Here is a 16,365-nt window from a genome sequence, read left to right as displayed (position 1 = left end):
TGTACCTTCAATATTATACTTTTACTAAACTACTTTTCAGAAGTCCAGCCACCATGGAGATTCATATTTTACATACAAAACATGAGATGAATCTTCTAAAAATAATGCATTATAATTAAAGCACTTTTATTTTTGATTGTTTATGTACATTTTGCTAGTACCCCTACATTTGCTTATCCTTCTTATTTCACAGCTGATCAATCTGCAGAAGCAAAAACGGGGTCGGTTAAACCAAAGTTTAGGATGTTCAGCACTGGAAACTTTCAATCCTGCATGTTTGTGCTGTGGGGTCCCCCTATTGGTTAGTGAATGGAACAAAATCTCTTCAGTGCTACTCCCGATACAGCACTACAAATCCTTCAATAGAACTGGATTGATTCCAAGACACAAATTCAAGCAACAACCAGTGGATATTATTGTCTTTAATTTACATAGATATACAGGTAAAACGAAAGAGAAATTGCGTTAAGATTCTCCGGCTCCCTGTCGGTGCTTACATTTACGGCAGGACAGATTACAGATGATTGGTGACATCAAATGAACTGTTGTGGTTTTGAGACCCTCTCTCCTTTTGAAGCAGCCAGGCGCAGCGGGCCCAAGATAGTATCGACCGATTCTTCAAATCTACCTTCATACTTCATCCACAAACGGCGTATTCATCAGATTTCCGCTCGCTGCCATGGTCTTCTTGCCATCCACAAATGTTTTTGCAGCCTGTGAAGAAAGGACAGAGAGTTATTCAAATAAGACCATTTTATTTACTGCTTAGTCAGTTCCTAGCCTGCTGCTGATAATATATTGCAAAGCACCACTGGAATGAAGGCAAATACTGAACTTGAGGACTCAGGATACACACACACACAGTTTCTACGGTAGAGACACTCACCTTGACAACGTCGTCCTGGGTGACAGCATCTACAGCCTGGAGAACAGCGTCAGGGAGCTGGTACGCTGCGGTGGTCAGAGCCTGAGCGCCAATCTCCTCCAGTAGACCCTCAGAGCTCTCTAGTGACATCAGGTACTCCGATTTCACCTGGTTCCTGTGCAGAGAAGTCAAACACACACACACACACATCAGAGTCAAAAACGTTATTATGGTACACACCTCCATGTCCAACACAACTCACTTTGCTCTGGTGATGTCCACCTCTGATACGTTTCCTTCCGCTACGCCTCTCACTTGAGCGACGGCGGCTTTGATCACCTGCACAGAGGACGGCAACAACGAACAGCTCAGTGTAAAGTAGACTCTGGCATCGTTTCACAGTTTGGATGCGGTTTAATTTGTCATCAATAGGAGAGAATTTGACATATCACCTCTCCGGCAGAGTCAGCTTGAGCAATGGTATAGACGCCAAACAAGCCGGAATCAGAGTATGAGGCATTGAAGGCTGTGGCCTGCAAGACAGCCAGAGGTCATCTGACATTAGGAGCAAACTCTGCATCTATAACTTATGGAAAACACTATCCTATAATAAATAAACTCTGCCATAAAAGACCCCCCTTTTTTAAACTTACATCAAAGGGCTGTGCGGTAGCTTTGGCAATACCCTGGCTCAGTTTGCTGGTGATGTTGGAGCCCCTCTTTACATGTGGCCCAGCTCCCAGGATCCTTTGCAGCACGCTAAAAGCATTGGCCTCTGCGCTACCTGTCACAGCACCCTCACTCGTAATCAGCGCGTGGACCAGGTTATCATTATTCTGCACCCGCAGCTCCCCTACACACAAACACACAAGCATCATGACAATAATGCAGTGATAAAAAGGTGTAATGTCAAAATTAAAGTTAAAGGTTTTACCTCCGCGGTAGATCGCCTTAGCCGCAGGCACTCCAGCCCCACCGCGAACACTCAGGAGCCCCTCACCCATCTGCCTCAGGACAGAGTGCTTTACACCTGGATGCATAGATCAGACAAAGTTAACTGTAACATACACCAGGAAATGGAACACAGAGCACCGTAACAAACGGAAAGTCGCCACGCATTCCCAAGATGGAAAAATCCAGAAACCTACATTGCGTCGTCATTCAGGCAAAAAGTTTAAAAACCCACAATGATATCGCTGCTGGCCTATTGTATTGACTTACTCCCTCCGTGTCTTTGGGCAGAGGTCAAACGACATCCAAAGAGAGTGTAAGCACACACACAGCTTATCTACCACTGAAGTGACTTCAGAGTGCCGACTAAACATTAGTCAAAAAGGAATCTTGACAAACAAAGCTTGATAAGTTTGGAGAGCAGCACTAACTAAAATGATGCACTCCAACTAGAAAAGCACCAGCAGACACTCACCTAGTCCTACAAGAGCCATTCTGCCAGTGGTGAAATTGTCCTCAACAAATGACTGCAGCTACAAGTGGATGATATAGAGGAGGAGAGGTGTGTGAGCACTACACACAAACTAACAAAGACTGAAAGGCTATGTTAGGTATCTTCATAAGTCTTGCTGACAATACCATACCTGCGTGCAGGAGACACGACCAACCATGTAGTCAGGGCAGTACAGAGAGTTGGACAGTGCGTTTTTGTATGCCGCTTCATGCAACTTCTCAACTACACCTGTGGGAGAAAATAGAAAAACGCTACGTTAACATGAATACTGAATCAACAGATTACTCTGACCACTGATCTGTGTGCAACTTTGTTCCTGGTACTAACCTATCTGGGGACATTGCCCCGCCAGAGCCTTGTCGACCTTCACCCTGGCCGTCAGATCGTCCACCTCCCACGGCCGGAAATCCTGAGCAGTGGTCACGTTGACCAAAAACTCAAATAATAAATCTCTGCGCGCACACACACAGACACAGTAACGTTAACACACACCGAGACGTCGACGCAGGAGTGAAACGACGTTACATACTTGACGTGAAGATGGCTGCACTTACAGGTCATCTCTCAAGCAGTCTGCGGTGTAGATGGTGGCCTCTCTTGTTGATGTCACACTACAGTTAAACAGACGATGATACAGTTGGTTCAATGTGGTAGGCTATGGTTGCACTGGTGTATGTATGTGTGTATATATAAATATATATATAGCAGGAAATACAGGGAGATGTGTGGGTATGAGCAGAGAGTACAATCACTGACCTCAGGCTGCCACCCAGTGCTTCCACGCCACGACAGAGCTTGAAGGCAGACGCACCCTTAGTAGTCTACAAAAAAACAAAAAGTGTTTCAGCAAGACCCTGCAGCATGTTGGCGATTCAAGATTTAAAAACTAACAGGTTGTGGTCTGGGATACTGGGAAAATGAGCATCCTAGACAGTTACCAGCTGAGAGAGGGCACATTCACAAATTACCAGGTTTGCTGCCAGTCGTAGCACATGAGAGACGCCCTGGTTTTCCACGGTCTCATAGCGACTCCCAGCTTTCGCAAACACACCAACACTGGACAGGGGGGAATTGTTCTCCAGCGATGCTATAACCAGACCATTTGGAAGCTTGGACACCTGAAGCAGCACAAAAACAGAAACACAAAAAAAAATCACTTGAAACATGCAATCAAACTGTCATTTTCAGTTTGATTTTAGCCTCAAACAGCTGTAAATGAGAGCAGCATCTACCTGGACATCTTGGGGAGTGAGATGAGCAGCTGCGGGCAGTGAGCGGCCTGCAAGGGGTTGAGTCAGAGCTTCACTCCTCCTGGCAGCGGCATAGCAGCGTTTCTGTGGGAAGCAGCGACACCAGATTTAAGTGTTTTCATTAGCAATTTCTCCTCTTTGGTGGCAACAAGAAGTACTTCCACTGTCCTTGGCTTCGAAAGGTAATTCAGACAAAAAAAACACCACTTTCTATTTGACCTGGTGACAACCCACACACAAGATGTGATCTAAAGCAACTAACAAATACTGGGATAATCACTTAATTATGTCTGTTTGCATAATTGAGTAATAATAATATATTTAATAAATCTATTATATTTTACTTTTAAATTAACTCAACGTGGTTTTCAGTTGAATCAAACGAATAATGTGTATGCACTTTTTGAGGATCACTTCCATCTATGGAATAAGGGGGTCACGCCGACACACTACTCCAGAGATTGACAGCCTGTTGCTATGGAGAGTTGGGTGCGTCAGAACGACCCGTACAGCTTTGACAACGTAACATTTAGACCATCTTTACATGTGTCCTGTAAAAAAGCTTGCTGCAGTGAGGAAATTATCTGGACGTCACTATACTATGACCAAAGTAGGGGGGTTGTCCGCTTCGACACTCCTCGATCAAAATATTTGGGACTGCGAGTTCGGGGATGACCTTCAGGTTGCATCCAGCTGAGCCATGACAAGCTACGGCAAGCGACAAACCCATAGCGAACAGACAGGCTATTTTACTGCAAACTGATGTTCAGTGACGTTACATGTGAATGAGTCCGTGTGTGCTATTAAAACAATGTAAGCAAGCACTACGTTAGATAAACCTGCATTAGCTAGCCACCTAGCGAGCTAACTAGCCAGCACGCTAACCGGAGCAGAACTGCGGTTTCACGTTTGAAGCAAACCGAGAACCACAAGGAGCAGAGTTCGGCTCCTGTCGGTTACGCGGCTCAGCTCAAACCGAGAAAACACGGGACTCACGGGGAGGCTGTTCAGAGACCGGATTCCCCTCATGACTCCTAGCTCTCTCCTTCAACCGGTGGAGAAAGACAGATATGGCGGCGGTCTGACGTATTACCCACAACCCACTGCACCGTGCAGCCGATCAAAGATGATTTAGGATGTCAAGATAAACTCTCGCAGTTGGTCGTGTAAACTCTCGTGAGATTCGGTGCCAGTTCGAGGTTGTTTTAACCGTCTCGCGAGAGTTTCACAAATCGTGGGGTACAAGGACCTTCATAATGATCAGAAACTTTATAACGAGGTTTACTAAATACAACTATGGAATACTGCGTCAAATAGTCTATTATCTCATAGTATTTATTCAGTAAATACAAATTTAAAAAATCTAATTGAGACAAGTAAAAGTAAAATATACTACTTCTTGTAAAGAAATAGCAATTATGTTGACATTCATTTCCTCAACAGTCTGGATGAAGGGGGCGGGACTTTTTTGGTTCTGCAAAACGTTCAAAGTCAAAATCTCTGTTTTTTCCCCAATTGACCTACTCAACCTTTAATTTATACATGATAACTCTTTACAGTCTGTCATCTCATTTCTGCAAATGTGGCTGTTACCTCCTTATATTCTGAAACCATTGGTTGTGTTCAATTTAAGTTCTGTTCAATTCAAATTTAAGATTAGGTCCCAACCGTAGTTGCAGATTGATTGATAGATGTCTTATTGGTTGGTACTAGCTGATGTAAGTGCATGTGTCATTTAATTTTCCAGGAAATACATAAATAAATATAAATATATAAATAAATATATAATTAATTAGGTGCACAACATGACAAAAGATGTGATCTAAAAGGCTTTAAGAAATTGTTTTCTTCAAGTCTAAACTATGGGAAATAAGTGTAGACTGATCAGTCCCTACCATTTTTTATTTATAAAAAAAAACAAAAACACCAGCACTCACAGTAAAGAATAAAAAAAATCTTTATTAGAACGCCACTCCATTTAAAGTCACTAAAATGCATGGTGCACGTTACATTACAAAAATATACTCAACATATTACAGGTAGTAAGACAAATCATTCAGAACTTACAAAGTCTTGCAAAAATACTGCTTGAGACAACTTTTTCCACAGGTGACCTTTGAAATATTCACGAGATTGATTCTTTGGCCCATCTTATGATACAACGAAATGTTTACAATTTATTTCTCTCTTTTTTTAAATATCCTTCTCACAGGTAGCCACACCGCAATAAATACGCCACATAATATACAAAAATAGAAAACCTTCACAGATTTGAGGTGCTCGGACATTAAAACAATACCCTAAACAAAGCGACAGCCGATTGCTCCGGCAATCAGCTACTTGAGATTCATATGCGAGGTTCCCTTTGTCACTACGCCAAAAGACGGGACCCAAGCGAGACTCATCCTACAAGCATTCACCGATTAAAAACCGACTACTCTTTGCCGCCGGCAACAGCTCAACAGCGGCGTTCCAAATCAGGGCAACGACTCAGGTCGCCGTTCTCCACAGCTCTGACCTTTGCAGTGCACATGTGTGCAATGAATAACCACAAGATTGTTCCTCAGACATCACTCAGTTTTCATTTGGCTCCTCAGGAATGCTGCTCAATGGGACGTCCTTCCTCAACTGGAGAGACACACAGCTGAGCCAGCTGCGACTGGTGGGCATCTCCCCGATGATCTCCCAGGCGTCCGTCTCGTCACAGTACCTCTCGATAGTGTCATGATATCTGCATGAAAGGGGGGCGTTATTAATCCGCAGGACCTAAATCAGGAACCAAAAGCACCCTTTGCCAATTTGTCTTTGCATTTCAACTGCACCTTGAAGATTAGGCAAGTAATCCGATTTTAAAACACAATTCTTTTTATTTACCGTCACATGACTGATATTTTAAATCTATGCATAAGAGGAAAGGTTAGCCAGTAAATTCCTAAAATGGTTCTTGAGCTCCTGCATGAGTTCCTATTGGCTAACATGACTATAAGAGCCACAGACAAGTCTTGTGAATTTTATCAGATTAGTGCCTCACCTGTCCCAGCCCTCTTCTCCTCCCAGGACATAGATCTTTCCATCCACCACAGCAGCGCCGGGTCGGTAGCGTCGTTCTTTCATGGGCGCACACATGGTCCACTGATTGGTCTTGGGATTGTAATACTCAACCTTATCCGTGTTCTCCGTCGAGGCATGCCATCCGCCTGGGAGGACCAACGAGAGATTGAACAGTTAATGTCATTATCTTGTCGATATGAGTGGTTGCGGCGCCGCTTTAAAGTGATTTACACACCTATAATATAAATCTTTCCTTTGAGTGTGCAAGCAGCCGAACCAGAGCGAGCGATCTGCATGGGGGCAATCTCTGCCCACACAGACGTTTTAGGGTTATAAACCTGAGCGAGGTCCGTGCCGTCACCATCCTCCAGAACTGCACCGCCTACCCAGACAGAGTGACACATGAAGAACTGCAAATCAAACCATTTCCAATAAAAAAAAAAAAAATAGCACAACCTCAAGAAAAATGCTCATGTGTGTAGCCGGCGTTTCCTACCAGTAGTATAGAGCAGTCCGTCCAAGGCCACCACAGCAGGACTCGTGACAGCCATCTTGACGGACTCTGTGAACTGCCAGGAGTTTGTGTGAGGGTTGTAGCACTCCACCGAGTCCAGACGAGAGCGTCCCTCCCAGCCTCCAACTGCATACACGAAGCCATCCAGCATCACCAGGCCTATGATGAGTGAGGGAGATTAATAAAGTCAATATTTTTTACACGCACGTGCGCAAAAACATGACTACAACCATAAAAAGCTCCACTCGCTCCAAGACTCTCTTGGAAAAGAACGAGATTAACAATGAAGACAGACTGAATTATTGACAGCTAATAAAGTACTTTAAAAGACTGGAAATCACTGCAGAAGAAGGGATCTTTATACCGAGACTGCCTCACCGAGCTCTGAGCGGGCGACATTCATGGGAGCCATCTCGATCCAGGAGTCAAAACAGGGGTCGTAGCGCCACATCTCCCTGCTGGCTGAGCCATCAGGAAACTCTCCTCCAGCCAAATACAGAGTGGAGTCTACACAGACAGAGGAGGAGGATAGAAAGAGACATGTCACTTGTCATGTGCACTGCTGCTAATTTCAGAGGAGGGGGCGGGGCATCACTTTCCACTCAGCTGTGAAGGAGTTTTACATCAAGTGATCCCGATTCCTCACCTGACACGACCAACCCGTGTTTGCTCACAGCGAAGGGCAGGCAGGCCAGATTCTTCCACTGAAACGTCACGGGATCGAAGCTCTCGACGCTGCGCAGCACCACCTTGTCATCCTCCCCACCAACTGTCACGATCACTTCAGCGGTCCCTGTTGCCATGTCAACAGGAGCAGAGAGGAGTTGAGGCATGCTGACTTTCAATTACGTTAATCTAAACAGAAAAGTCCCCCTGTAGGATACAACGTGATCTTGTGGAGTGCTGTAATTATTTTCATTATCAATTCATCATTTTGGTCCATTAAAAGGTAAAACTAAATAAAAAAATAAATAAGAAAATGCCCCTCCAAATTTTGCTAAGCCCAAGTTGACTTATTCAAATGTCTTGTTTTGTCCCAAACTCCAGAGATATGAAGGAGAGAGACCCCGAGTGTGAGATGGACATAGACACAGCCTCTACCCATAATTAAAATGCATGCAATGTGAGCAGCTCAACACACCTGTGGACCTGCGTGGCCTCGCTCTGGGGCAGTAGAGCTCTCCACGGCGGTCCTTTAGTAGCAGGTAGTCCTTGGCCTCGGAGATGAGCTTCTGGCAACTCTGGTTCTCCTTCACCACATCCAGAGACTCAATCACGTCGTGCAGGTAGTAGGGGCTGATGAGAGGCAACCGAATATGTTCGAGGACCTAAGAGGAACAAATTGGAGAGGAATCTGATAAACCGCCACTGTGACTATTATCATTTCTTGTTGGAAAGTCACTTTGGACAGAGCCACTCTACCTGTTCTAGCGTTTGTGCTAAGCTAACCAGCTGCTATCAGCTATCAAACTCCCCATCTAACCCTCGGCAGGGACACTAATAAGCACACCTTCTGATATCTGGTCTGATATTACAGATTTAGAATATCTTACTTTATGTTTCCCTAACACTGCTGCACAAACAGTGCCTGCATTAAACTCGACTTTATGGCCATGTGTCTAGACAGCAGAACAGCTAAGCTTGAGGACTTTCATCACGGCTTTCCTTTGATGGTTTCCTATAATAGCTTCAGTATGCTCTCTGTTACGATCCTTTGTGGCAGGAAATTATTTCAATAGCCTCTCTTGAACGCCAGCATGGAGTGGGGGGGAAAAAAGTTTCAAGCAAGAAGAGAAGTTAAGATTAACCTGCAAAATACCAAACAAAAGGTCAACAATAACAGTGCAGTGGTGGGAGTTTCAGTAGGTAAGAGGGGTGTCCTTTTACGCATCTTAAAGGCTAAATGCAGACCACATAATGGACATTACTACTGCTCAAAACTCTGCTACAACAGATGCATCCACAACAAAGCGAGTGCACATTATAATATGGATGCTAACAGAAGGGCCTAAGCTTGTGTAAACTGACCTTTTCAAAGCTCTGTTTGCGAGAGGAGCATTTATTCAACCACGACATGGCGGACTCAAACACCATCTCCTCTTTAGGCACGTTGAGATAATCGCTGGCAATGATTTCTGTCAGTTTGTCCACACACAGGGATAGAAACTCCTCCTGGTGGAAAACAAATATAGACATCGAAAGTGTGAATGACAGCTGAATAAAACCTGCTTTGTAAATCAGACACATCATCAATGGGAGTTAATCACCTGCCAGCCTGTATTTGACTGCTGACAGGCAGGTGGATTATCTTTGTGAAGCCCCTTTCACACTTGAAACCCACAATACCGCCAGGTTCAGTTACCTTGGCGATGTACTGGTGACATGTGCTCATAGTGTTAATGATTACAATCATGTTTATTTCAGGGAAAAGGGACTGGACACAATTCTGATTTGCATATTTGTCATTAAAGATAAAGTATTTTCTCAAATTTGTGAACACCTTGATTTTTCAGGGATACTTACTATAGATTAACCAACAATTATTTCCCCCCCCATTAATCACATAAACCATAAATCTAGACAGTTACCCTCAGTCTCCTAAAGCCTGAAACAAAGCTGCGATTGATCGTTTTGAAAACCCAAAAGATATTCAACCTACAAAGATATTTAAAAACCGAGAAAAGCAGCAAATCTCACACATTAGAGAAGCTGCTTTTACTGCCAATTAATAGAATAAATCATATAACTGGACTGGCCAAGAATAGACGTTCCCAAGTACAGGAGTACTAAAATAACAACATGCGTCTCTGTCGGCCTCTCACCTGCTTAGAAACACTGCTGAAGTGCTCATGAATGTAGTCCATACTGCGTTTCTCGAGCACCTTACAAGAATGGGCCTCAGCAAAGCAGTGAATCCCCACACAGTTCATCTCGTCCATCTGACGCTCCATGAAGCGGCAACAGGCCTCTCGGACGGCCATCACGTCCAGCAGGTTGGCTGCCGCCAGCAGGGCCTGGAACAAACGCCATACGTTTTCAGCACACATGCTCTTTAGGAAGGTGAATGAGAAAAAGAAGGCGAGCAGACACTTTACCTGCACGTTTGCTTTAGAAATGTAGACCTCCGATGTGTAGGCGTAGCTCACCAGCATGCCAATCATCTGAGGCTCAACGCCATTGATGGCAACGCGTTCCTGTTTGGACTCTATCAGGTCAGTGGAAAACATTGCCTGAGGAGAAGAAAGGAGGGAAAGACATTTACATGGTTTCCTTGGGGCCCATCACTGACAAGACCATGGGGAGAGCTGTGTGTACCTGGAAGTAAGAGCTAAAGGAGGCTAGCACAATGCGGTGGCAGGGGAACTCCTGTCCCCCGCAGCACAGGGTCACATCACAGAAGGAGTTGTGGAGCCGCAGGCTGTTGAGGCCCTGCAGGACGGTGTTGGGGTGCCTGGCCTCAACGAACAGATAGTCCTCGCTGCTCAGAGAGGCTGGAGGGGCGGCGGCGGCAGCGGCACTGGCGTCCTCCTGGACCGGGAAGGTGATGTTTATAGTGGACTGCGAGGGCAAACCGACGTGGACGGCGATTATTTGAGCCATGTCTCGCTTTGCTAGGCGAGCCTGGGGAGGGTGAGGGGAGGCAAAACGGACATGACAGTTAGGACACTTTGACCGCGAACTCTCACTTTAGATATAAAAAAAAAAGAGAAAAAAAAAGACAACGTTCGTGATATTCGCTGGTCACGTAGTTCCCAATAAGTAAGCTCTAATTTAAGAGTTGCATTTCGTTAAAAGTCGCGGGAGAAGCAACAGGGCGGAGAGCCGTTCTGAGATTGTCTTCACGCGCACTAATGAGGCTTAGCGGCGCAAACGAGCCGTTAGCTCACGAGCCCCAACTAAACTAATCCGTCGTGTCGAGAAAATACACACGCAGGTGGGATACACACGTTCATCACCCGTGACACTGAAGCACATTTACCTGTAAGACATAATCGTGACCACCACGGCGAGAGTTCGTTCTCCCCACACACATACACACGCGTACACCCGCACACACACAGTAGAGTACCCCGTCAAACGCTAATAAGCAACATTTAAAGCCTCTCACCAGAAGTCCCTCCCACGGCTCGAGAGACGTCCCCTCCGAGTACTTCCGGCTTCGCTTCAGCTCATTGGAACTGATTCTCTTGACAAATATGACCTCAATCACACTTAGTTTTCTCCAAGTAGCCAATCAGGCACTTTACAAGGTTCATATTGCATGTAGATTTATCTTATGCAATAATAACGATTTTAAGTGTGCTTGAGAATGATGCAATGTGAATTTATTTAAAGGTATAGTATGCAAAATTCTATAAAACAACGAATAGACCCTGGTGTAACCCCCAGTGAGTATGCAGCCCGTTCTCATTCCCAGGTCAACACCCCGCTTTGCCGCATACTGAGGCTCACAGATCTCACTGGCAGGCCATCAGAAATTAACAATTTATTGTTCTGATTCACAGCTTTGTTCTCACTAACACTGGTCCCTCTCTTCATTCACTGTCTGACTCGCTCGACCACCGGTGCACTCTCTCTCGCGCACTTGCTTGTTGAGCCGGAGGAGTGTCAGTTGTGTCTAACCATCTGGTGAACCACCATACAAGAAAAATAACCAGCGTTTTAATTGCTGAATGGCCCACTATGTTCACAAGCTATGCTTTTTGTCTGAAAACAGCTGCGTGTCTGGTGTACATCTCTTGTTGACCTTTGAATTCATGTCACTGTTTGCTCATATTTTCTTCACTTGCACTAAGGTGTGCTCTTTTGGAAACCATATTTTTGCCCACCATTGTGGGGACCAAACATTGTGTCCCCACAATGTGATTTACTGTATGTCCCCACAACGTAATGAAAACAAGTGGACACACACATACAACGAAACATTTGAAATTGGAGACATTTTATTGGTTTGACAATTATGTTGTCAACTGTCAAAATGATTATTGAAGAAATTAAAATAGCACAACCACATCAGTCACTGACCCTGTTATGTAATTTATGGAGAGAAACAAACAACCACCAATTTTGTACCAAAACATCTCTTGTTTTTGTCTACAGTGATATTGTGGATCAAGTCGCTCATCTTTCTCAGACAGAGTTATGGAGGTTATGCTGTTAGTAAGTGGGTTTTAACATGGCTGATACTATAAAAACAGAGCAATGCACAGTGTTATAGAATAAAAGTTTGATACTAAGTTGTAGAAATTGTTGTTTAGAGAAATAGTTTGCTGAATCATCTTTGTTTTATACAGAAAATCAAACTCTTGGCTCTATTTACAAAAGATAGACTCTTTTTAAGTTTAACCAGGATTATAAATCTTTTTGATATATTTAAATATATATAGGTCACAAGCAGCTGTCCTTCATAATGCCAGGAGTCTCCAGCAGGTTCTTTCTGCGAGCGACAGCTTCCAGGATCTTCTTTCTGGGTCCCAGCTGGATGCGAATACCTTTCAGGTCTTCATCTGAGCAAAGCATCAGCGCCTCCAGGTCTAGGTGTTCTCTGCTGAAGGCAAGGGCAAACTCTGGCAGGGAGATGGCAGACAAGAATGCATCCAAAGGAGAGGTTTCCTCATCTTCGTCGTCATCCAGTCCCAGGTCTTCCTGATCCCAGGGCAGATCGGTGTCACCGTTCCCCTCGAAGCCGGCAGCTTCTTCCTCGGCCTGGAACAACTCGTTCTGAACGAGGTAGCCGAGACTTTCGTTGTTCCCGCTGGGGATGTCCTCGGCCTCCAGCCCCATCTTCTTCATGAAAATCAGACCCCCGAGGCCTGGCCGGTTGAAGATGGACTGTTTGACTTGGCCAGGCTCATCATTGTCATAATCTTCGAAGCCTCCCATTCCTTCTTCGTCTAGCATGCCCTCATCCTGCTCACTGAAGACGTCCAGAAACTCTGGCTGCTCAGACACTACACTCTCCTGTTTGAGGAAAATAACGTTCCCGTCCCCTCCTGATCTCTGCAGTGTGCCTTTATCTTTCTTCCCCAGCTTCTTCTGGAGCGTGCCTTTAACCCTGGCTGTAAGGGAGCCGGATGTATCGGCAGCAATCAGCTTGGAGAACTGTTCATTGACGCCGGACATGGTACCCCCGTCTGAGAATGCCGATGCAATGCTGGTCTCTGAGACGGACCCAATGCTGCCCCCTCCACGCTGCATTTTATCCATCTTGCTCTGGTGTTTCTTCTTCACCTTCTCACACATTCTTACGCGCTTTTCCATTTCTTTGACGGCCTCCTTCTTTATATTTGCGACCTTCTTGGGATTTTGGTTGGTCTGCTGTGAGGCAGCAGCGTCAAGGAAGCGCACGCAGTCCATGCGGTCACGAGAAGCAGCAACGTCCATGGCTGTGTGGGATTCATTGTCCAGTGCAAAAAGGTTGGCGCCGAAGTTGACCAGAAAGCTGAGGATGTGCATGTGGCCGTTAGCCGCAGCGTGGTGCAGCGGTGTGTTTCCCCAGATATCACTCCTGTTGGGGTCTCCTCTGTGTGACACAAAATAAATATTCAATTTAAAGTCATTACCTGCAACAGTTCCCCAGACATAAAAACATGTAATAACATTTAAACAGATTCCTAAATCCATTTTTCATCAGTGCAAACCAATCAAAAAAAAAATTCACAATAAATACACCTGAATACAACCAAAATAGTTTAGAAAAGTAAGAATAGTTTACTAATTTAACATGATAGACACATATTAAACACTAATGTGAGAAAAAAGAAGGTGAGATGAAGCTTATCCCTCAGAGAAAAGCAATAATTGTTTTCAGACGGCTAGAATTTGTATTTGCTGCAGTATATGGCACAATGAGTCTTTGTATTATTAACTTTATCTTATTTATTTAGTACATTCATAAGGTCAAGTGTAGCAGTAACTTATAGGTTATCCTCTGGTTGCCTGGCAACGGCTCCCGGCCAAGAAATAGTTTGAGACATAACCTCTGTAAAATAATAATATATAATAAGATATGATATGTTAACCAGTGAGCTTCAGAGGTGGATTTGGTGACATTTAGACAGCATCTTTGAACATCCCAACATCTCCAGCTACACTTTAGCCTGACAATGTTCTCTTTTAACACTCACAAACACATCTCCCAAAATGTCAAAGTATTCCTTTATATGTAAGAAAACAGAAAGTCTAACATAATATATAAACAGTACCAAACATGGCTGACATAATTGGTAAACTATTAAGATTTAAAGTCCTCCAGTGCTGTGCCTTGTCACAGTCATAAAAGTTTTGATTGCTCTATTTCTACAGCCACTTGTGATAAATCCTAATGACCAACATGGAAATGCGTCAGCTAATTCTGGCCACATATTTGAGCCTTGGCTCACACACTAAATATCCTCCAAACATCTTTTCTGAACCTCTTTTTTTTTTTTGTAGAATGCTGTTCTAGATTTAAGCCTGCTGTCTTTTGTTGTGTTGAATGAAGAATGGAGGTGGGGGTGTTGGGGACAGATAAAGGGCTCTTTTGTTTTACAGGATTTCTTTGGCTGATTAAACATTTGGCTCAGCTCATGGGAGAAAGTTGATGAAGTCCTAAATAACTGAAAGGTGGTCTGAAAAGTCATAAAACATGCCATTTTTCAGCCATATATATTATCCGACAATATTCACTCAGTATACACTATTATGGTTCTATTATATATGTATTTGTATATCATTTAGAGCATTATATATAAAATATTACAGTAGAATTTATCAATGTTTTAGTGTAACATTACAGCCAAAAATGTAAACATTTCAATTGTCAGAGCACTATAATCATGGAGATAAAGCTTGCTATATAAATAAAATAAACGTGTGTGTGTGTGTGTGTGTGTGTGTGTGTGTGTGTGTGTATATATATATATATATGAGAGGATGTAGAAGGTGATAGGGCTTACTCTCTGCTGCATATGAGCTGAAGAGCATCGACATGTCCGTGGAAAGCAGCCAGTAGGGTGGGAGTCATGCCATCCTCATCCGCACTGTTCAGGTCCTTTCTCGTGGCCTCCTTCAAGAGGTCTAAGTATCCATCGATCGCTGCTTTGTGGTACCTAGACATCTCTTCACAAGAACAGAAAAGGTCCAAATAAATAGGTTGCTTTCTTTCACTTCTTCCCCCCTCACTCCAGTCGGATGCACAGACTGACTCAACCACAGACCAGGCAAACAAAGTGATCACTGGGCGTCAACGTATCAGCAGCTCAGAGCCATAAAACAAAAGCAAAGTCCAGTTCACTGCAGTCAGCTGCACAACGTCACCACTCCCACTCGAGATCATCGTCAGAAGTTATTTAAAGCTTAATTATTAAGTGTGGTCACAGCAAGCATGTCCAGTTATAAGTGAAGCATTTTTTTCTTTTATTTATAATCATTTTTTCTCTACTTCATTCATTTTTACGGCTATAGTTACAACTTCCTTTACAATATAAACATTTAAGACATTTTATTAGATATTAATGTGCCCACCAGTTTATAATGTAAAAGTTACAATTAAACTCACCTCGACCAACTACAATATTATAGAAATAATCCAGCAAATTTAATATGTGATAATATAACACATAATGCTTTTACATACTATGTATACCACTCTGTACTTTACAATAATCAAAGTGTTCATTTTGCAGAATTATTTCCTATTAAAGGTAACTCATAACTAGTATAACTGTTGAAAATACCCAAATAAAGTGAATATAATACTTGTAAATGTTTTTGGTTATATTCCACCTGATTGCTACTTTTGCTTGAGTAAAAGATCTCAATGATTCTTTCAGAACTGGTGATTTCTAAATTGATGAGATGGATACACATTTTATTTCCAGGGACATTTTTCAAAACAAATGTAATGTGTTTGATGTGTCTAATCTCAATGTAATTGTATTTATTTATTCTTTCTTTTCTTTTTAAAATACTCGGGCTTCTGCACCACTACTATATTATACTTTAAATCAATGGAAAAGGAAGTATACAGATCCTTTATTTAATTAAATATTAAAATAGACACTGTAAAATGCCTCCATTAAAAAGTCAGCAAGCAAGCTTAGAAAATTCCTTCTTATTGTGGATTAATATTTTGTTCTTATACTTCCAAAAAGTGAATTGTATGTTGTATTCAATAAACCGCTGTAACTTCCACATCAGTAGGTGGCAGTAATGTCGTGTTTACGGCTTGTTAAACGCC

General features: G+C 43.3%; 3 protein-coding genes across 3 annotated transcripts; all 3 read right to left on the bottom strand.

Annotated features, from left to right (window-relative positions):
- Window positions 1-407: 407 nt before the first annotated feature.
- On the bottom strand, window positions 408-4,694 carry uqcrc2a (ubiquinol-cytochrome c reductase core protein 2a). Its single transcript, XM_084036701.1, has 14 exons — window positions 4,577-4,694; window positions 3,563-3,664; window positions 3,299-3,448; window positions 3,087-3,151; window positions 2,885-2,941; window positions 2,658-2,782; window positions 2,461-2,558; window positions 2,292-2,349; window positions 1,800-1,895; window positions 1,519-1,718; window positions 1,318-1,398; window positions 1,128-1,204; window positions 887-1,040; window positions 408-714 (listed from the first exon to the last, which is right to left on the bottom strand). The coding sequence occupies exons 1-14, from the start codon at window positions 4,607-4,609 to the stop codon at window positions 631-633; spliced, it is 1,380 nt and encodes a 459-aa protein (XP_083892827.1). The 5' UTR covers window positions 4,610-4,694; the 3' UTR covers window positions 408-630.
- An 846-nt stretch (window positions 4,695-5,540) lies between these two features.
- On the bottom strand, window positions 5,541-11,257 carry LOC311031090 (kelch-like protein 24). The gene is made up of 12 exons (XM_084037200.1): window positions 11,125-11,257; window positions 10,461-10,766; window positions 10,241-10,375; window positions 9,968-10,159; window positions 9,174-9,317; window positions 8,287-8,473; window positions 7,792-7,938; window positions 7,524-7,652; window positions 7,128-7,304; window positions 6,867-7,013; window positions 6,612-6,777; window positions 5,541-6,311 (listed from the first exon to the last, which is right to left on the bottom strand). The coding sequence occupies exons 1-12, from the start codon at window positions 11,176-11,178 to the stop codon at window positions 6,155-6,157; spliced, it is 1,941 nt and encodes a 646-aa protein (XP_083893326.1). The 5' UTR covers window positions 11,179-11,257; the 3' UTR covers window positions 5,541-6,154.
- Window positions 11,258-12,134: 877 nt separating this feature from the next.
- On the bottom strand, window positions 12,135-15,533 carry anks4b (ankyrin repeat and sterile alpha motif domain containing 4B). The gene is made up of 2 exons (XM_084037050.1): window positions 15,083-15,533; window positions 12,135-13,668 (listed from the first exon to the last, which is right to left on the bottom strand). Exons 1-2 carry the CDS (start codon window positions 15,241-15,243, stop codon window positions 12,534-12,536), a joined length of 1,296 nt encoding a protein of 431 aa, XP_083893176.1. The 5' UTR covers window positions 15,244-15,533; the 3' UTR covers window positions 12,135-12,533.
- Between the last annotated feature and the right edge of the window lie 832 nt (window positions 15,534-16,365).

Source organism: Eutrigla gurnardus, assembly GCF_963514095.1.
Source record: "Eutrigla gurnardus genome assembly, chromosome: 20".
Classification (NCBI taxonomy): domain Eukaryota; kingdom Metazoa; phylum Chordata; class Actinopteri; order Perciformes; family Triglidae; genus Eutrigla; species Eutrigla gurnardus.
Note: the sequence above shows the minus strand (reverse complement) of the source record. Positions and strands in the feature narration are given on the sequence as shown.

Coding starts and splice junctions, on each gene's coding strand:
- uqcrc2a (XM_084036701.1), bottom strand. CDS start 4,609: ATGAGGGGAATCCGGTCTCTGAACAGCCTCCCC. Junction 3,152..3,298: donor TACGACTGGCAGCAAACCTG/GTAATTTGTGAA, acceptor GTTTTTTTGTAG/ACTACTAAGGGTGCGTCTGC. Junction 2,350..2,460: donor GTCGTGTCTCCTGCACGCAG/GTATGGTATTGT, acceptor ATCCACTTGTAG/CTGCAGTCATTTGTTGAGGA.
- LOC311031090 (XM_084037200.1), bottom strand. CDS start 11,178: ATGTGTGTGGGGAGAACGAACTCTCGCCGTGGTGGTCACGATTATGTC. Junction 10,376..10,460: donor CCTTTAGCTCTTACTTCCAG/GTACACACAGCT, acceptor TCTTCTCCTCAG/GCAATGTTTTCCACTGACCT. Junction 10,160..10,240: donor TTTCTAAAGCAAACGTGCAG/GTAAAGTGTCTG, acceptor CGTTTGTTCCAG/GCCCTGCTGGCGGCAGCCAA.
- anks4b (XM_084037050.1), bottom strand. CDS start 15,243: ATGTCTAGGTACCACAAAGCAGCGATCGATGGATACTTAGACCTCTTG. Junction 13,669..15,082: donor CAGCTCATATGCAGCAGAGA/GTAAGCCCTATC, acceptor TGTGTCACACAG/AGGAGACCCCAACAGGAGTG.